The 21204-nt window shown below is 52.5% G+C and overlaps 1 protein-coding gene across 11 annotated transcripts in view; it reads right to left on the reverse strand.

Moving 5' to 3' along the window:
- The window catches only part of LPIN1 (lipin 1), a 129755-nt gene that overhangs the window by 34669 nt on the left and 73882 nt on the right, over window positions 1–21204 (reverse strand). For 4 of the 11 annotated variants that reach the window (XM_043604510.1, XM_043604502.1, XM_043604508.1 and 1 more), the window contains 12 exons: window positions 19326–19526; window positions 18475–18570; window positions 16349–16411; window positions 14758–15065; window positions 12782–12907; window positions 10334–10441; window positions 6921–7050; window positions 5298–5607; window positions 4089–4182; window positions 3268–3458; window positions 1471–1564; window positions 740–809 (listed from right to left, as the gene is read on the reverse strand). In XM_043604510.1, the coding sequence (XP_043460445.1) occupies window positions 740–809; window positions 1471–1564; window positions 3268–3458; window positions 4089–4182; window positions 5298–5607; window positions 6921–7050; window positions 10334–10441; window positions 12782–12907; window positions 14758–15065; window positions 16349–16411; window positions 18475–18570; window positions 19326–19526 (1791 nt within the window). The remainder of the gene's footprint in view (window positions 1–739; window positions 810–1470; window positions 1565–3267; window positions 3459–4088; window positions 4183–5297; window positions 5608–6920; window positions 7051–10333; window positions 10442–12781; window positions 12908–14757; window positions 15066–16348; window positions 16412–18474; window positions 18571–19325; window positions 19527–21204) is intronic. The other 7 variants (XM_043604504.1, XM_043604512.1, XM_043604511.1 and 4 more) reach the window with 5 other exon arrangements.

Genomic DNA, 21204 nt, shown 5'->3' on the forward strand with positions numbered 1-21204 from the left:
TTCGAGAACCTCAGATATCGGAACTAGCTGATCTGCTACAACACCAAATGGCACAAAGCACTTGCTAAGCGGACGAGGGAGACAAGGGGAGGCACGGTCTTGGCAGCACGAAGAATGTATAATCCAGCAGGAAGACGCAACGCTGGAAAACTGAACAATTCCAAGCCCAGTGTGCAGCAGGTCCCGAGGGCAGCGTGAGAGCATGCTGGGCCACGGGAGTCCACCTGCCCTTCTAACCCTGCCTCCTCCTTGCGGCCATCACGCCGCCTCGGGTGGCTTAGGAACCGCCAGACCCTGCCCGCTCCCCGCTTGGGCCGCTCGGCCCCGGGGCCTGCTTCCTGGCTGAGCAGCACCGACACCCCCAGCGTCTGACGCGCCGTCTCCCTGCACCCAAACTGCCACCTGCTCCAGCCCTTCTCTCTCGTCCCCTCGTCATCCCCGGGCTCTGACATCCGGGCATCCACCTGCCCACCCCCCCGCTGTGTCCCTAGCGCGGCAGGTGTCGGGAGAGGAACCCTGGGGGCAGGATTTGATCTGGAACCAGCAGGACTGGGAGGTCTCGCCCTGATAAAGGAGGGGAAGGCCACTCAGCGTGCAAGAGAGGCGGACTCCACGAACTCCAAAAGGACGTCACGTGATGGACTTTGTGGTGCTACGAGGTGGTGTTACGTTCCAACCACCCAGAGGAGTCTCCCCGTCGCTTGCAGGGCCGCCTCTTCTTCCTCGTGTTAAAGCTCACCTTTGGCAAAGGCTTCTGGAAGGCCTGCATCGCCAGGAGCAGAGGGGCCGCCGTCGTCCAGTTATAATACCTGACGGGAGAAAAGGAAACAGATGTCAAAGATCAAGGCTCACGCTGCAAGGTCTTACGAGCGTCCTGAGAAAAGAGTCATGGAAAGTTCTGGAACTCCAGCTGGGTCCCCAACAGGCCAACACCCTAGCCCTCCCCCACACGCCCCTCCCCGGCAGGGCCCCTCGTCCCGCTGACCCCACAGCAGCCAGTCCCAGGGGCCAAGCACAGCCAGGCAGGCGCGGTGGCCACGGTGCCACCAACGTGCCTATGGCATTTCTTGCCACGTTTCATAAAAAAGGCAACCAGGTACCCCAACTTAATACCTAAACACCCTTGACTTCCCCTCAGGGAGGAGAGCTTGCCAACAGGCTACAAAAACACCTGCACGTCCCGTGACCTCAGACACCCAAGCCGGGGGAGGTACGCGGTCTATTCTGTTCCCGCCTACGTACTACACAGGCCTGAGGCCCAGGGGCCAAGTGCTGAGATTGGACACGTTCCGTAATAAAACTAGGTAACACCACAGGATTGTGCCGCTAGTGAAGAGCTAATAATGAACTGGAACGAAGACCTCGTTTGCCATCTCTAAGGTTTATACGCCGTCGCCATCTCTGCATCTGAAAAAGTACATTTCCCACAGCGTGGCGTGACGGCCAAAGTGACCTCCCAGAGGAACCTACTTATTCCCGATCTTCACCACAAGATTGGGGTCATCAATGAGAGCTGGGTTGTCCACAAACTGCTGATACGACACGGCTTGTTCCAGAAATGCATCTGTGAAGGCAATCGTAGGGAACAAGGAGAAAACATAAGGAACGTTCGTTAAGGCAAGCAGGCTCGCTTTTCACTCCCTCGCTCGCTCGCTCGCAAGTGTCTTCCAGCCGTATAGACAATTCTTCCACTGCGCTTGGGAAGGGGCTTCAGTTAGTTCTGGGGACGGGGCCTGTGCAGAGACGAAGGGAGGCTGGGAGCAGTCGGAGGGGTCGGGGAAGCGTACCCGCAGGCAGCGAGGCCGAGAGCAGGTGTGTGGAAAAGACGGTTACATACGCGGGTGCACCCGCGGAAGCAGCTGAACGGTAAGCAGGCTCGGAAACCAGGCCCCTTATCAGTCACGCTTATTGGCGTGAGATTGTAGTGAGCTCGTACTTCACCCCCCCCCAAACCTCGGTTCCCTCCCTCGTCTGTAACGTGGGGATCGGAACCACGCCTGCTTCCTCGGGGGCTATGAGGCGGGACAAGGTCACGCACGGAAAGCACGGCATCCTGAAGGGCTCACTCAGAGTCAGGGCCTCGGTGCTATCCCTGTCACCTGTTGCAAGTGCCGGAGATGGCATGAGACCCGCCCGCCCGGGCCCACCGCGCTCCGAGAGGCGGGAAGGCCACCGGGTCAGGAGGCCCTGGACCTCAGCCCTGACTCCGGCTTCTAGAACGAGCTCTGACCCAAAGCCCTGGCTTCCACTCGAGGTCCCCCATTCAGCTGGGCCACGTCTTGAGCCTAGATGAGGGCTGTGACCACCTCTGTAACCCTAATTTGTTCCTACCCTTTCCCTCGGGGGGTCCTGTACCCCCCGAACGAAACCAGGACCCAGGAGACCCAGGACACTGAGAGTCACCCCTGTCCAGCAGAAAAAAAAAAAAAAAAAAACCCTGGTCATGATGCCAACTCGCAGTGCCCACGACACGGATCTTTGGAATCCTGATTCATATCACCAGCTACTCTCCTCGCGGACTCCCAGCCATGGGCATCTGGCCTCATCTGTACGGACCCCCGTGAGATGACGGTGGGGGCGAGTGTACCACAGAGGGGGTACCACCGACACCAGCCTCCTCCCACCCCTTCCCCGCCCACAGAGTGCTCCCCGCTTCGGGGCTTCAGAGTGGCCGGTGCCCGAGATTCGGAAACATAGTGTGGCTGGTTATTAGAGGGGGAGGGGGCCTGAGAAAGACTTCCTGTCATGGACCCGACCAGCTGGGTCACATTAAGCAACTTCTTTCAGTCCATCACCAGCTGCCGGATCCGCTGGCTCAGGTTCCAGAATAAAGGGCCCCAGCCTCGCGGAGAAACTCACGAAGCCCTGAAGGGACCTGAGGACAGAGACAGGAGTCTAGGATGGCTTCTCAGGGCAGGAAGGGGAGACGATGGCTTCTGAGCGCCAAGGGTTGAAGTGCACACCCTCACCTGCCGGAAAGCACCACCCCCGCGGAGGGGGGTGGGGTGGGGCGTGATGAAGAAGAACAGTGGAGGTAGGAGGAGCGGCATGAACGACAGAGCCCTCCGGTCGGCCAACTGCAAGCCGGCAACATTTGGGCCTTGAGCGACAATGAGTCACTTGCCCTACCCCTGAGGCAGCCAAGCAGAAGGCGACCTTGGACGGAACTAGAGAAGCCCAAGCTTCTGGACGTTGCGGCCGGTGGCCACCAGGGGGCGCCCGTGGCTCAAAGACGGGCTCCGAGGCCAGGCTCTGGGGCCGCGCTACCTTTGGTTATCTCCCTGTTGTCGCTGAGGCCTCCGCAGAGGGAGATGGCGATGGACGGCAGGTCCCTCGGGCTGTCCGAGGTGCTCTCCACGCCGCTGTCGATGCCAGAGCTGCCCACGGACTGCGGGGACTGGTTGGCCGACCGGGCGCCGTTGTCGCTGGTGTGTCTGGTCAGCCCGGAAGGCTCTCCGCTGGAAGGACAGGGGAGAGACTGTGACATCGACGACATCAAACGACTCCCGCCACACGACAGCCCTCGAAAGAGCACAGGAGGTCACCTCAGGACGACAGAGAAAGGCAGGCTCAACGAATCACCTTCGGAGGGAAACAATTATTTTCGCCTCCTGGGGTCCCCTCCCAAACCCATGGGAAACGAACTGAGGAGAAGGCACGCTGTCCTAAGAGGCCACGGGACTGCCCAGGGGCTAGCCCTCCCTGCAAATCCCAGAACTGAACAGGGGCCCCGAGGGCCATGGGAGAACCTCTCCTGGGGAGGGAACCTCTCCGAGGGGGCGGCTGCCCACTCTTGGCCACCGGTTCAGGGTGTGGGCCACACTGCCCGCTGCGACACGACCGTGGGTGTCACCGCGGAAGCCAGCCGCGAGCTTGCGTTCCTTTCCGAAGGTGGGAAGCCAGCCGCATGGAGACCCCCACGCGCGTCTCCAGGGGAAGCCCGCTGTCGTTACCGGTTGCTTCTCACAGTAAAATCTGAGCCTCCCACTGCCTTTTTCTCCCTCGCTCCTTAGTCAGCCACGAAGGAGGAAACCAGACTCACACAGAGTCACCTAGACAACGGTAAGAGGAGTGAAAATAAATCTTACTTTTTGGGAAAATACAGCGCAGCCACTTCCGGGTCCATATCGGTGAGGTCGTCCAAGTAGACGCCGTCGGCACCAAGGTGTCGGCTTCGTTTGTCTGCAAGAGCAAACGGGCCAAGTCAGAACAGCGACCTTCCGGAAGCGCGGACTTCTGAGGCGCACCAGACGGCACTTAAAGCGCAGTGTGCAACTGTGCTCACAAGCGGCCCCCCGGCCCAAGAGCACAAGGGTCAGAAGTCAGCGGCCCGACTCCAGACGCCGAGTGACCCCAGTGCGCACGTGACCCCATCACCGCCAAGCGTGTGACCCTGACCAAGTTCTGTCGCCCTGCGGCGTCTCTGTCCCCCCGCGTGCGAAGCGCCTGAAAGGTACTAGGTGCTCCGTGCCCTGAAGCGATTCCTGTCATCCTCATCAGCATCACATGATGAAGGAGCTCATGACGCAGGCCCTTCTCTGGGCCGGGACTCCCGGGGACGGCAGCCGAAACGGTGCAGGGCCGGTCGCGGCGCACCAGGACCGCAGATCCCCTGACCACCTCTGCCAGGGCGTCACGTCACCGGCTCACACACGCCCGGAAAACCGCACGAGGCTGCGCGGTTACCAGATCAGGCGTGACGTCAGCGCCTCCGGGTAGGCAGCTGAGTGTGTCTTCAGAGAGCAATTACGGAGCACCGACTGTGTGCCAGCCGCCATTCTGAGCGCAGGGGACACAAAAGGAAACCAGACCAGAAGAGTCTTGGCCTCACAGAGCAGGTATACGCAAGGAGGGGCGTTCCCGGCAAAAACAGGCCAACACCCAAATGCTCATCGGACGGACGCAGGGACAGCACGGCGCTCGCGGCAACGAAACCAGGGTAACGTGCTAGACCGAAACCCGGGGCAGGGGGAGAGGGGACCAGGATGAGCTCCCTAATCAACTTCCTACGTAGCCCCAAGTGTGTGAAAAAGACTGCATCCCCGTGGATCCCAGCACCCCGATCTACAAAGTGAGGGGGCTCACTGCACCGCCCCCAACGGCTCCTTTCGTCTCATTGTCTATAACTCAATTCTGATACCTTAACACCTTCAGCAAAAGGGCACAAACTGAACACGACGGCTGTCCCGGTCCAGCACCCACCTTGACGTGTTCGGAACAACCCAGAGAAGGAACCCAGCGTGCAGACAGAGCACCAAGTTCATGCACAAGGAGCCAGCACACGCGGGCCTTCCCACCTTTTTTCCTGGAAGGAGAATCTGTCTTGCTTGCCATCGGGGCCACACTGGCAGACAGGGGCTTGGGGTCTTCAATCGCGGGTAAAGGCGGGGCGGCGGCTCCTAAGGCCTCGACATCTTCTTCGTTCACACACTGTACGTCCGTTGGAGGCTTGCTCGCCTCTAAACCGGGCGGCACGGGAGGCCTGGCCAGCGTCGGCGACTGGTCACTGAACGCATCTGAAGATTCGCTCTGAACGGTCTGAAAGTGCGTCTTATCACAGACTTTCCTACCGTTTAATGGACTGCAGTCTTTCATCTTGTGTGGAGACTAGATCAGGAGGGCAGAGAGAGACAGACAGACGGACACAATGGTCAGAGCGTGGGCAAACAGGAAAACAGAGTCAGCTGGGGAAAAACGATCAACCAATTACGGACATTTAAGCCTCGGGAGCCACCCGGCGATTTCCATACCGGCCAAAAGATTCTAGAAAAAGCAGACTATCCGTAGCAAATGAACTTTCATATATAACATCAGCTGCCAAAGAGAAGTCAGTGGGATCAGTAAAGGCCGACAGATACAAGAGGCTCAAATAAACGTCCACCAGTAGAACGGGAAGTATATTCATACGGCGGGTATTTCGCAGCCATGACAAGAGATGAATTACAACTACACACAACAACATGATGAGGGTGGTCAAACCAACCTCTGCTGTTAGAGCAGGGGGCTGTTTATCCTTCTGGGGGGTCAATCTGAATAGTAACTACAAAGGGTGGGGCTTCCAAGTTGCTGGTTAAGCCCCGCTTCTCCGTCTGGGTGCAAGTCCCGTGGATACATTCGTAGTGTGAAAGTTTATTTTCTGCGCACTTATGATCTGGGCGTTTCTCTGGACGCATGTTATATTTTAATGACGTTTTACCCCCAAAACGTGAGTGAATAAGTAAATAAAGATTTGGCGGTCGGTTCGCCTGAGTGGGAAACTAACATTTGATTCTACTTCTCCAAGGAGTTTCCGGTTCTGGAAAAGATTTATCCAAACAAAAACCAAAATGCAATTTATGGGTTAGAGAGAGAAGGGAGGGTATTCGTTTCTGGACCCGATCTCACAAGCTTCTAGCACAAATGACAACAACACTACAGCACGTCTGTGGTTGGAAGCGTTTTGCCAGAAGAAGTGATGGGTTAGCATTTTCACGCTGTTTCTCCAGCAACAAATGACACGAGTTTGTAAAGATGGTTGGCTAGGTCAGCACTATAGCTTGTGGGCAGTGAAATCAGCATTTTTCTGTGAGAGCTAAATATAAACCCAGAAAAGGAAAGAATCCACAACTTTGCCCCAACAGACCTTTCCTGCAAAGGGTTGTTGGTCTGGATTCTTCACAGGAGCGCTTTCAATGTTCACTCATTCATTCATTCTTTCATTCGTTCATATGACAAATATTTACTGGGTTTACAAGACGCTCTAGCACGTTCTAAAGGCTTTATGATATTTTTTAAAAATTTGTAAAAATATTCTCAAGATTCTTTTAGTAGACTAGAATACGAAACAAAATTTCTCGAAAGAAAAGATTATGATGCCCATTTCACGTTCTTAGAAACCATCTTCGGTGTATGGCAGAACGGAGGCAGGGGGAGAAACTTACCTTTGCAGCCTGGGGCAATTCTCCCCAGAGCCAGAGCATTTCTAGGTTATTCTTCTGCACCGTCCTATCCACGGCCTTACTGACCAATTCCGAATCACTTTTAGGGGTTGAAGGTCGGGAGCCTGAAGGACTTAAGGAAACACAAATCCACGATTAGACTGGGAAGAGACACTTTTCTTAGATGTTTTCGGTCCACAATTCTACGGTTCCAACAGCCCAGAGAATGCACACAAGCTTCATGACATTCCCACCCGTGGCCACCAGGGGGCCACAGAACGCGCGGCAGGTGGAAGGCGCCTCCCAACGTGGGCCACCTGCCCGCCCTGCTGGCGAATTCCAAGAGGAGAAGGGGCATTTAGAAAGAAGAACTGAGGAAAAGGCAGGTAACAATAGAAAGGGGGAAAAAAGAGTTTGTTCTCACCTCGCAACCACCCATCTTTCCCCACCTCGCCCTGAGCTCACCTCCCCTGCGTTCTCCACGTCCAAACCCAGTCTGGTAGCTCTCAGCGGCGGAGGGGTCCCGCCTCTCTCAGACACGCCCCCATCCAATTCTACATTTAACACATTTACGAATCCGCGCTGGCTTCGAAAACAGGGAACTGTTTCGCGTGCCAACTTTGCCACAAATGCCGGATGCCAAAAATACACTCGCTTAGCGTGGCAGGAGCCTCTGCGTGGAGATTTTTACAAAATACGAGATCTTCCAGGAATCCGTCAAAGACCCACCCGTTGGCTAAGGCTCGTTCTGTAACAACATAGCCTGAGGCTGAATTCTCAGGCCAGCTTTTAAGTGGCTAGAACTTGTGTTCTCATCCCTCTATTTTCTGTATCTCTACTCTTTGGACAGGGACGAAGCCTTCCCTCTGTGCAGCCAAGAGTGACCGGCCAAGAGTAATCATCTTAATCTAGAAACTTCTCACAGCATCCTGAACAACATCCAGAGGAGAAAAACATAACTCACTTAATCATTCCCTGCCTTTATTCTCCCACATCATTTCCCCCAGCGTTAAACGATGATACTGCGCGAAGCAGGGGATGACCCTCTTCCCCAGACCTTCTAGTCTTGTGAGCCACCACTCACAGCCATGCTTGGCCTCGCGGCCCTGAGTTCGAGTTCAACTCCAACCGAATACACCTTCCCGTCAGGACAAGGAGCGGTCGTGGACGAAACCCAACTTGTATGAAACCAACAGGGACCCTTCATGGCCAAATCGGTCCCCAGCTCTGTCATCAAGCCATCTGGACCAGACTAGCCACTCTCTCTCCCTCCTCCATTTCACACTGAGGTGCTCATAGGCTGGTTCATCGCCCATGCGCCCACTGCCCAGCAAACCATCTAAGCGGTACGTTGCCACGGGGTGGCCCTCACGCTCTATTTCACCGGCACGTGTACTGGACGAGTGTATACAACGGGACACGTCCCCCAACACACCAACACACCCTCTTCTGCCTTCTGGGAAGTGGTCCTACAAGAGGAAGCCGGAGCGCTCCCTACATCTGAGGGGTAACGTGCTCACCACCTTCCTACCTCTCTCGCTTCCCTCTGGTCCTACAATTACGTTTTTCTCCGAAGGGCCAATGGTCTTCAGGCACTGGTGTGTCCACAATCACGTACTCAACGTACGTGAGATCTGCGGAGGGGATGTCGTGGCCGCCAGCGTACCTACACAATCGTCATCACAGAAACAGCGCGCTGCGATCAGCTCCCTGTCCTCAACACCACTGCACCCAAATCTCACATCGTCTGCATCACAAGCTCCTGCTGTTCGATTCTGTCACATAAAATATGATCTCTATTTTGTTACAAAGTCCGCGGAACACGGAACTGTCTTACCCGCTGCGCACGACGAAGTAAAGCCCTTGCCACTGAACTTGCCCTAGAGGAGGAGGGGGCCAGCAAACTTTGTCTGGGAAAGGCCAGAGAGCAAACGGCTCAAGCTTTGTGGGTTACGCGGTCTCTGTCACAACTGCACACTCCTGCCACCGTGGCGCCAAACCGGCCCCGGACGACGCGGGAACGAACTGGCCGCGTGCCCACAACACCCCGAGGATGGGTGGAGGGCCGCGTGTGGCCCCACCAGCTGCAGTCTGCCAACCCCTGCGCTAGAAAGAAGGCAAATGCTGGCCACCGTTCTCTCGAGGCACCAACTCCAGAATCCCTGATATTCTGATCCTCTGATGGACGCCACAAGCCATAGGTTTCCAGAGAAGTATCCAGGGCTGCAGATCCGCATTCACAGAGAACCAAACTGGGCGTGGAAGCCGTAAGCTAGGAGTCCCTTCTCTCCCACTCAACACGCCACACAAATGGCGGCACGTGGGCACCACCGGCCTTTGTCCAAAGCATTCGGTGCGCAAACACGTGCGCACGCTCTATGGGATCCAGGCTCACAGAAGGTGAACCGGGGAGAAGACTCCCAACGCCGAGGGTGACTGATGAGAAGAACGGTGGCTCCAAAGTTTCCCACCACCACATACTGGGCTTTCAAGATCAAGGGTTGTTCAAAGCAGGAGGCTTACAAGGTCAATGGCTGATCTTCATAAGTAATGCATTGATTAGCCACGTTAATAGTTTTCAGGATTCTGGCAGCCCGTTAGGCAAGTCAATTTTAACCGTTCACCGCTTCGTGAACTCTTTTTAAAATCGTCTCTCCTCCGCACATGTAACCCCCAAATAAAACACCTCCTGAGACCTGATTCTTTAATCACGAAGAAAAACAGTTTCCCACATAGAACTTAATCATAGCTTCGCTGTTAAAGGTTATAAAGTAAGCCATGTAGGTCCACCATGTAGCTTAGAGTATGGGCGACACGGAGGGAAGGAGGCCGAAATCACAGACCACGGCATCCGAGGAATATACAAACCTATAATCCGAAACCTTAAGATCCCCCTGTGCTAGTCTCTGAAATTCCATTCTAGAAATGTCGTGGAAACATGACTCCATTATTCAGGAAGTCTAAAAAGCTATTTAAAGGAGTTATAATAACTTCCCCTATACTAAAGATCTTATAAACTCATTTGCTGAACAACCCTCGAGACAAAAGAAGGGTCACATTCCCAACTTTTATTTCATTATTCTGTTTTGCACAGCACTCCACAAAATTAGGAAGGACTCTCTGCTTAATCACTACTAATGCGCAGAGAATCAAATTTAGTAGCGAAAAAAAACATCTAATAATCTACAAATGCTTAAAAAACATCGAAGGAAAATAATCATCTCTGTGTATTTGCTTCATAAGTAATTCGGTTAGTCGAATAGATTTGTAAGCGTTAGATCAAAATTTTCACTTGCGTGACCTCTACGGGTTTTCTGCATACGTAATTTGGTCAATGGTAAACAGACTTTTACGTAAGAGTTAGAGCACAATTTTTATTAGGGAAGACATCCAAGTGGGGAAAAAAGCCCCTCTACCTTTCCGAAGCATAGAAGTGGGAAGGCCGTGAAGGACAAGAGCTAGAAAGGCCTCCCTCGGCCACAACTGCCAGGCGGGGGGCAGTCCCTTGGCAATCTATCAGGCTGCTGGATACCACGTGATAGACATTAAAAGAAAGAAAAATCATAGGTCAATTAAATTACATTTCATATAAATTCTTTGACTAACTCTCCACAATAACACTCGTAAGAAAATGAACATGCTTAGGCATCCGACTACCGCAGAGGACTAGGGGACTAGCTGTTGAAATCACTAGGAAATCAACATGAATCTTTTGCACCACAAGAACAGGAAACCGTGAAAAGACTCATTTCACTTTCTCTTTCATCCTTCTGCCCATAAAAGATGGTTTTCCTCTGGTCAGAATTTAGTGCTTGATCAAGCTGCATACACCAAAGACTTGATCATCTCTGCTGCCAGCTGTCTCTTTAAAGAAAAGAAAATGCGTAATTCCAAGTATGGAAATGTATCTATTTATCCTAATTTGTAATTGCATCTGACAGCAGTCAGACCCACATGATCTGACATGGTCGCTGTTCTGGATTCAGACAGGAAAACGTGAGAGACAGAGAAACATTCCCAGGGTTGAGTTTAAAACATTTGTTTTGGGACGCCTGGATGGCTCAGTCGGTTGAGCGACCGACTTCGGCTCAGGTCACGATTTCATGGTTCGTGAGTTCAAGCCCCCGCATTATGCTCGCTGCTGTGAACACAGAGCCTGGAGCCTGCTTTGGGTCCTCTGTCTCCCTCCCTCTCAATCCTTCCCCCGCTCGCTCACTCTCTCAAAAATAAACAAAAAATAAAATAAAATACTTCTTTTAAACTCTTAAAATGAATGTAGACCGTTTGAACAGATTTTTCAACCCCTTAGTGGTTTCTAAGTATTCCACATAGTTTTGTTTCTAAAGTACCATGCTTTTCCCTTAGGGTTCATCTCCACAGATCTAGGGGGACAATGGAGGAGGTTCCAGAAAGGTCTAACATCTGCACTGTCCATCACGACAGCCACAAGCCACACGTGGCTACCTAGCACTTGAAATAGGACGCGTCCCAACTGAGATGGTCCACACATGTGAAATTCACAATGATCTTACACATTGCGAAATACCTCGTTAATAACTTTCTGAAAACTAGTTATTTGATGATGTTTTGGATATGCTGGGTCAAAGGAAATATACAAAAATTAACTTCATCAGTTTCTTTTAACCTTTTAAGGATGGCTCCTAGATTATTATAAATGACATACGGAGCCGGCATTATGCTTCTATTGCACGGGGCTGGTCTGCAGACAGACCCCCACAGGGAGGCCTCACAGGCCCCCAGCCCCACTCTGGTGACTCACACTCACGGTCATGGTCCTGGCTGGAAACCAGGTATGGGACACATCTATTTTTCTGTGACTTCGACCCCAGTGCATGCTGCTGACTGTGCTGTGGCATCAGCAAGGTCACTCTAGTCGAACTTGAACCAGGAGTGTGTTTGGCAGACTCTGGAAGGCAGGGAGGCAGGAAGCCTTTGTGACAGGGGCTCCTACACTTTCACTAGAAACTAGAAGTACCTCCAACACATTAGGAACAAGAACGATCCAAGGAAGTCATCAGTTCGCACACCCCCGCATATTTGAGACTTTTTTTCCCCCAGTGGCCCTCCCTCCACCGTGAAATTTCAACCCCATGGCCAGACTGTGCAACTGCTTATGTGCTGTGGCCCTTCAGAGGCCACGAGCCATTATAACATCTAAGAAGTCTTTGCTGCCCAGGAGCCAATTTTTGGTCTCAGTGGGGGTGAGACCATCCCTGCTGAGGACGCACGGTTTCCATCTGTCCCCTCCCCAGTTCTTCTGAGAAGTGCTCAGAGGGGCTCACGTGCTGTCCGAGTTGGCACTGACAGAAGTCTCTGGAGTCTTCGGGAGGGCAACCTGCACAGGGAGCAGGTCTGGTCCTCCAAGTTTATACCGGATTCTAGGGTGACGTCAGACTTCTTCTCAGGGAAATAAATACCCTTGAATTCGGCAGAAGGCATTAAGCATGAGGACAGGGCATCATTCTAACAGCCCAAAACCACCTCAGGGGCTCCTGGAGCGACAGCTGTGTTCCTGAGCCTTATCTGAGAGCTAAGTGTCAGGAAAGGCTCAGTCACCTGTTCTCTCCCACTGACACTTAGCACCGAGTAACTTAAGTGGTCTTTCCTTCAACGTCACCCATGGGGAGCCCAGAGCCACGCTGGCAGTTTGACTGGGATATCAGATAGAAGTTTCTGGTCTGCCCATGTCCTTGTTCGATCCCAGTCCGTACCTCCTACTCTAAACGGCATTTTTTCACTTTTTACGTCTACTTCACTCTTGTATTGAACACACCTCCTATAACTGGCTTCAAATCCTCTGGACGAGGGTGCGCGAACGCACAGGCTTTCCCCCAGCAACCTACCTTGCGCTGGGTGACCACTCTCTATCGGAATTAGGGTACGATGCTGACTGAGGGTAAGTCATGATGGGGGAAGGGTTTTCCTTAGAAACCTCTTCTTGGAATGCAGATAGATCATTAGGAAGAGTTCTGGAGGAGAAAAAGAGAAGACGAAAGTCAAGGAACTATTAGTGATACATTCACGCTAAAGGCAAGTTTCCATTTCATACCGATTCTCTCTCAATTGTTTATGGAGTAACATGACCTTCTAGCACCCGGGTATACTGCGGGCAGTAGAGAGGGAGGGAAAAAGTGAGACAGAGACACATACAGATGTGTTTCGTGCGTTGGCCGAATTGCAAATGTAAAGTGACTGTATTCAAGCACCCGGACTGACAGGCGTGTGTGATGGTTACACAGCCTGCTGTATACACTGTGACACCAAAACGAGACCCAGGAGGCTGTCAAGGTCTCGCTGTGCACGGGTGGGGCTGCCGAATAACTGAATGACCACACACGGATAATGCTTCACCCAGCAGAACAAATACGTGATAGAGACCAAAGGAATCTTGTAACTGCAAAATGATTGCAGATCTGCCTTGTTTCAGGTAGAATGCCTTCATTAAAAAAAACAGGACGCGCTATTTCACTCACGCGGAGGCCATCTGTCCGTATGTTTGGTGTTCCCTGAGGTATCTATCACCGACCAAGTTCTGGAATGAAAAGCCACACAGGCATGGCAACTATAATAAGCCCAACCACCAGCTTCTGAGCCTGCAGCAGATTAGAGGCTATAGTTAGGAAAAGGGACATTGCCAATTTGCCTGTATTTTAGCCAAGAAAAAAAATAATGTCCTATTTTGAATAATGAAGCAGAGGGATACTCCTGATGTCCCTTATCCCTTCTTGATGCTAACAAGATACAAAAACAGTCATCAAAACTGATACCGAATGACATAAAAGTCTGAACCATCAAGCTCCCTTACAAAGGAGTTTTTCTCTTTGAAAACTGGCGGTTGTCACCAAAATAGTAACACACAGAAGCACAATGTCACTGCACTGTCAAAAGCAAAGCAAAGTCAAACAAGATGACCATTAAACCTTGGGCCTCATCAAAACTGAAAACGGGGAAGTTTGTTTGGAGGGAAAACTGGCCATGTTCTACACGTACTTGTAACCGGAAGTCTATCACAGATCAGGCCCTAGCTAGAAGCCAGTCCGACTGCCGGGAACACAACCGGCGTCCAGATAAGAGCAGGCAGGTTCTAGGGTATCTGGGTGGCTCAGTTGGTTAAGTGTCCGACTCTTGATTTCGGCTCAGGTCATGATCTCACGGATCGAGCCCTGCGTAGACAGCACAGAGCCTGCTTGGGATTCTCTCTCCCTTTCTCTCAGCCTCTCTCTCTCTCTCTCTCTCTCTCTCGCTAAATAAATTTAAAAAATAAAAAAAATAAAGAGTACACAGGTCAGGTTCTGAAACTATGGTTTGGTGCAGGAAGTATTAGTTTGCTCAGTTCTGTGTTCCTTGGCTCTGTCCTAGAGGTCGAAGTTACCAGACGAGGGAGGAGGTCTGATATTACCAGCTGCCTCAAATCTCTATGCTACTTTAAGGCTGGGTCCACAGAATTCTAAAACTCCATCTAAAATGGGGCTCCTAGGTGGCTCAGCCGGTTAAACGGCCGACTTCGGCTCAGGTCACGATCTCACGGTTCACGAGTTCAAGCCCCGTGTCGGGCTCTGTGCTGACAGCTCAGGGCCTGGAGCCTGCCTCGGATTCTGTGTCTCCTCCTCGCTCTCTGCCCCTGCCCTGCTCACGTTCTGTCTCTCTCTCAAAAACGAATTAAAAAACACTGAAAAAAAAAATGTGTTTTAAACTCCATCTAAAATACATTACCATAAGAATAAGGAATTCTGGGGAAAAAAAAAGAGTTTGTAAGAATCATCTTAAAAAGTCAACGCGCCCGACTCGGACACAGGTCCTGCCTCTTGAGAGCACTTACCTACTGCCGTCTGGCGGGTCGGCCTCCTCGTCGGAGCTCATCTCTATGGGAAACATGTCTTCGTCCTCAGATGTGTTCATGTTGTCGTCTCTTTTCAGGGTGTCCAGCTGGGACTTTCTCCTCCTTTTTCTTCTCTTCTTCACTAAAGAGCTGCTCGAAGGGGCCTCACTGGGAGGTGAGGCCTGGGCTGACGTGCTGGGGTCCAGGGTTCGGAGCCGATCTACCGAGCTCCTTTTCAGCTGGCACTCCATGTGGGCGGCTCCGTCCGACAGGATAGGGGAGGTGGCCAGGTACATGGGGATCACTTCCTACAGGACAAAATCGTTTTCAGAGTCTCATGAATTGGGGCATAAGTAGCAGGATGCCGCCAAAGGCCGGCCAGGGTCCCTGTAGGAGCCTGAGCGCCCCTGGCGAGGGCCGCACGGGGCAGGCCGGCTGGACGCCACGTCTGGGGGGTGCGGCGGCCAGACCTGATAGCCGGCCACAAAGTCAACGAGGCATTACATGCCATTTGTACCGAATCCTGCGTTTTCCTACTTGAAACAAAGCAAGGTACTTGGTGACTTCAGGCCACCAAAAGCCAGCTGTGTTTGAAACATCTAAAGCAAAGAGGAGAAAAGGGGCTTTGAGGCATTATATCACCCTGGGATCTGGACTCAATTTTGCATTTCAGTGTGGGTGAGTGTGTGCGTGCATGCTTGTGTGCAAAAGGGAGAAAGAACGTGTGTGTATTTTTTCATACGCGCTGAATGAAGATGACAGTAATCTAAAAAAAAAAAAAAAGAAAGAAAAAAAAACACCTGACAGCCGCCATCCCCAAACCTGCCGACAAAGAGAGCACATCCTGGCACATAGCTGATGATTCGATACTGACTCTCTTCTTAAAAGCAAAAGGGAAAACACAGCCTGTCAATTTAACAGTCGTTTAACAATGATTTGGCAGTTTTTAAAAAACTGTAAAGATCATTGTATTAACGAATGACTTATTTATTATGCGACACTCAGTAACAAGAAGTAAAGAACATACACAGGGGCGCCTGGGGTGGCTCGGTCGGTTCAGCATCAGACTTCAGCTCAGGTCATGATCTCACAGCTGGTGAGTTCGAGCCCCGCCTCCAGCTCTGAGCTGACAGCCTGGAGCCCGCTTCAGATTCTGTCTCTCTCTGTCTCTCTCTCTCTCTCTCTCTCTCTCTCTCTCTCTCTCTCTCTCAAAGAGGTTTAGAGAACATCCGATGTGCTGCACATATACAATGAACATCTCAGGGCCGAAGCCTCGGGCTGGGAGGGGAGAGGTCATCTCAGCCAGCCGCGCAGTGGGCCAAAGTGGAAATGTGGACGGCCCTGAGATGGGGTTAAGAGCAAAGAAGGGTCCACAGGCTGGATAGGGGAGAGGCAGATCGCCGCAGGTTGGAGGGGGAGACCGCATCCTGGGGCAATCCGGAGATGAGGGACGCAGGCTTCCCGGGCTTCCGGCGGCCTTCCAGGGGTCGCCAGAGGCAGGCGTGAGGGGCAGAACGCACTCTGGCCTCCGAAGCCCCGTCCCACCCACAGGCACCCTCAAGGCCAGCACAGCAGGCCCCCGGGTCTGCACCTTCCATGACAGCCTCGCCCCAAACGCGTCTTCAACTCTCACAGTGTAAAATCTGTCCAGAGCTGAGGGACAACAGAAATGTAAAATGCAAGTATCCATCTGAGATGGAAAGAATCGGTAATTCCGAATTAATGCTTCTCAGAGCCTTCCCTTTGAATAGGAAGGTAAAGATTGGCAGGGACTCCCCCCTCCTGCCCCTCCTCCCAACCCTCCCCTCCCCCCGCCACCTGGGGTTATTAAGGGATGAAGGGTATGGGATGAGGACGCTGGTCCTCCTTTCATGTCACACCTTTGGGTGGGGACAGAGCCTGGGACGGTTTTATTCTGAAACTGAAATTACGGGCATTTGCGTTAAAGCCTGGAGCTGTTGAGATCTGCTCCTTTCCCATAAAGCTGCTATCTTCCTGTAAAGGAACTCGTCTAAGTGGATTGTACTGAGGAATCACGACAGGATCCCTCAAGGTGGCTTTCTCGATGAAGGGAAGAGTTGAAAAGTGGTTTGTCTTAGAAGAAAACATAGCGGTAAATTTTCATGACCTTGGATTTGGCAAAGGATGCTTAGCTAGGACGCCGAAAGCAGGAGTAACAAAAGGAAACAGAAAGAGATAAACTGGATTTCATCGACATTTAAGTTTTGTGCTCCAAAGGACACCATCAAGAAAGCGAATTGGCACATATAAGGAACTCTCAACAACTCAATAATAAAAAGACCAAAACCCAATTTAAAAAAGATCTGAGTAGACATTTCTCTAAAGAAGATATACAGAGGCACCTGGGTGGCTCGGTCGGTTAAGCGTCCGACTCTTGGTTTCGGCTCAGGTCATGATCTCACGGTCTGTGGGTACGAGCCCTGCATCGGGCTCTGCGTGGACAGTGCGGAACCTGCCTGAGATTCTCTCTCTTCCTCTCTCTCTGCCCCTCCCCCACTTGCGCTGTCTCCGTCTCTCTCCAAATAAATAAATAAACTTAGAAAATACACATGAAAGGAAATATACAGACGGCCAATAAGCACGTGAAAAGATGCTCGACATCATTAGTCATCAGGGAGATGCAAACCAGATGGAGGCACCCCTCCACACCCCCCAGGGCGGCTGGAATCGGTCAGCCGGCAAGTGTTGATGAGGATGTGGACAAATCAAAACTCTCCTGCACTTCTGGTGGGAGTGTAAAACGGTGCAGAGCTTTGGACAACGGTCTGGGAGTTCCTCAAACACTAACCACAGAGTTGCTACGTGACACAGCAATTTTACTCCTGGGTACACACCCGAGAGAAATGATAACGTACGTCCACACGAAGGTGCAACATTACTCATCACTGCCAAAAGGTAGAAACATCCCACGTGTCCCTGAGCGCACGAAGGGATACACAAAATGGGGGACATGGATACAACGGGCTGTTATCTCGCCAATACGGGCTACAGAATGGATGAACTCGGAACACATGCAAAGTGGACGAAGACAGGCACAAAAGACAACATGTTGTAAGACTGAATTCGTGTGAAGTCCAGAAGAGGAAAACCTATACCAGCAGAAGGCAGGGTGGTTGCTTAGAGCTCAGGCAGGAATGGGGGCTTGAGAATAGGCAGGTAATGGCTAACGGGTACAGGGTTTCTTTGTGGGGTGATGAAAATGTCCTGAAATTGACTGGTGACAGTTGCACGTACAAGAGACAATACTGAAAGCCACGGACTCGTATCCTAGAAATGGATAGATCATCTGGTACCCAAACTGTATCTTAACACAGCTGTTAAAATCTTTAATAAAAAATGCAAGGGATTTGGTCACTCACTAAACAGAAACTAGAACAGTCAGCCCTCTGGGATTTGACACACCAGTGTAAGCTGTATGCTTTGGACAACACTTGGATGTGCTTTGGTTCCCGTCTCCTTGGACACGGTGCGCACGCGGAAGCAGGACCGGTGAGCCTTGTGTGGACATAGCACACACCCACCCGTCTGGCGCAAAAACCCCTGGTATAGGGAAACAGCCGCCCTTCTCTGCCGTGATGGTCTACACCGCCCAGCACGAGCATTACTTTGCCACACAAACTTCCGCTGAGTCCTCTAGATAAGCACTGCTCGAAATTCAAAACTAGGAAGTAACACTGACCGCCCAGCCTTCCTTACCTGATCACTCTCAGTCTCTTGAACAAAAAACGCTTCTCCATTGTCTCCCAACTTCATGTGCAGATCCACGGATTCCCCGTTGATTTCTATGTCAACCTGAAGGAAAAACACACCCCACCGCCACAGGAAACCTCATGGAGGATGCCGTGTCTCTACATACACATCTTTGAATCACATACATCCCCAAAGGATCTCACAATTCCAAACCTCAATCAATCAACCCAGGCTTACGTGCTCTCCGCCATCGGAAGTGGAGTCTATTTGCCCCCCCCACCCACCCACCCACCCTGAGCCCGGGAAGGCTTGCGATTGTGCCCAGCAAGCAGAGCACAACAGAAGTGGCTCTGTGGAACTCCCGAGGCCGGGTCAGAAGAAGGCAGGGTCCACCTGGCTCCTTTCCTCTGGAGATGCTCACCCTATATCCAGCCACCGTGTTGTGCGGCCACCCAGGCCACATGGAGAGGCCACATGTGGGCATTCTGGCCAACGCTCTCAGCTGAGAGCCCAGCCGAGGGGCCACCAGCCATGTGAGTGACCGCATCTTTGGAGTGGGTCCTCCAACCGAGGCTCCAGGTGGCAGAGGGCAGAGAAACCCCAGCCTGGCCACGCTTGGTCTGAATTCCTGACTCACAGAACCCACGAGCTTAATGAGTAGCTGGTTTTTGCCACTACGTTTTGGAGCAATTTAACACCACAGTTGGAGATAATACACTTGTCAATTCAGTGACCAGCCCCTTCCAGTGGGAAGCCACGATCCCAGAGGTCCAAAGCTCTGTGTACAGACAGAAACACGATGATTTTTCTCTGAAGAAAGAAACTGGACCCCAGGTCACCGGGCCCTACACTCTTACCACTTTCTCTCGGGAGCGCAGGACCCCCATCTTCCCAAAGCGCACGTGGAAAGGGGAACACTGAAGGTTCCCGTTGGGTTGGCGGACGACGATGATATCAATACATCCAGACAGGGTGGCAGGATTCAAGCCCTTGTAGAGTTCCTTCACGGTGACGAACACCTGGCCCGCCAACTGCCCAACGTAATTCATGGTTTGAGTCTGGAAAACAGAGACACAAACACACACACAGATGCACAAACAATTAATTCAGAGAAGGCCATCTCTCTAGAGTCAGTCCAAATGGGCTCACGGTCACGTCAAACACATGTGTTTACACGTGTGACTTTCACAGCTTGTTCACATCATCTTGGTCCACCGGAATGAGCCCGCTATCCACCTACCCCTGACCCGGTCAGCAAGCCCACAAACCTCCACGGCAGCGGCCCCAGGAACCCCAACTGGTAGCACTGGGCTCTTCCCCTCTGGGCCTACGGTTCTTGCTTACGGCACCCTTACGGCCCCTGCCAGCCTCACTCTGTCGTCACGTGTAGGTTTTACACATGAAATCTCAAGACTCTCGAGAAGAGAGTGTATTTGCTACCTCATAGTATCTATCCCCCCCCCCACCCATGCCAAAGAGAACAGATCATCAATAACATGAGTTGAAAAAAGTGGCTGTTTTCACTTGAGAAGGAAAAACAATGACTTTTATTTAGAACAACTTCCATCCCGGTCTTGGCCTGCCTATCTGACTCTGGCCCATGACTCCAGGAGACATTCATTCGAACTACTTTGGTTTGTCTGCCCAGCTAATCAACTGAAGTCCGGTCAGCAAACACCCGGGTGTCTCCTCTACAAGGGGCCTGGTGGCGGGGACGCAGAGATAAAAAAGACCAAGTCCCTGTCCCCTGAAGGGACCCACAGGCTCATGAAGGCGACAGAAGTAAAACACAAGGAACTAGAATATGTCACTGCTATGTCTGTTCTAGGCAGACGCTAAGGGCCATGACCCAGGGAGGCGGAGGGGCCACGCCAGGGCAGGGAGGTGGGAAAAGGTGGACCAGAGCCCTGCAGGGGGTGCTGTGCCCGTGACAGAGGACATGCAGGGAAAAGATGAAGAGTTTAAGCCCCGCTGGGAGGTCCGGACGTTTCTAGATGGCAACGCAAAGCCACCGCAGATTTGGGAACGACAAAACGATGATTCGATCCATGATTCCAAGGAAGTGTCATGATAATGACGTGCAGACTGGCCAGAAAAAGCCAGAGGCTGGAAGGCTAAGTGGCGGCTGCTGCTGATGGTGCAGACAAGACGCTGGCCCGAAAGGAGGCCACGAAGAGGCAGCCGGACATGCTCGGGTCCAGGGGCCCGGCCGTGAGCTGGTGCCATATTCGGGCTCCCACGGCCGCCTCAGTGCTGGTCCTCACCGGCCCACCTGCCCATCTCGGCAAAGCCCACCCTCCGGTTCCACAGTCTGGCCCCGTCGCGTGCCCCGATGTGACTCACAGACTGGCCCACAGCCCTCGGGAGCCAACCCTGCAGCCATCGTCTGCCACCCACTCCTCCTGGCTCTGCCTCCCCGGGCCTCGTGCTCTCAGAGGTGACTGCGCCCCCCCCCCACCCCCACCCGGGGTACCTGTCCTCAGGATGCAGCTCCCTTGGGGCTCCCTTCTTGCCAGCCTGCGGGTCCCTTCTTCCCCGGCTTTGCTGACCTCAAGCGAAGGCCCGGTCAAACCAACCTGCGCTCCCCTCTCCTCTCTGTGCACTTGACCGGGCCTCCTGAGGCCACGTGGCTTCACCACCTGAGCATGGAGGGTTTGCACGTTGTGACTTCCAATCGCTGGACCCCAAGACCTCACCCTCCCTCCCACCCATCACGCCCTGATTCGTCAAGGTGAC

Source organism: Prionailurus bengalensis, chromosome A3, assembly GCF_016509475.1.
Source record: "Prionailurus bengalensis isolate Pbe53 chromosome A3, Fcat_Pben_1.1_paternal_pri, whole genome shotgun sequence".
Classification (NCBI taxonomy): domain Eukaryota; kingdom Metazoa; phylum Chordata; class Mammalia; order Carnivora; family Felidae; genus Prionailurus; species Prionailurus bengalensis.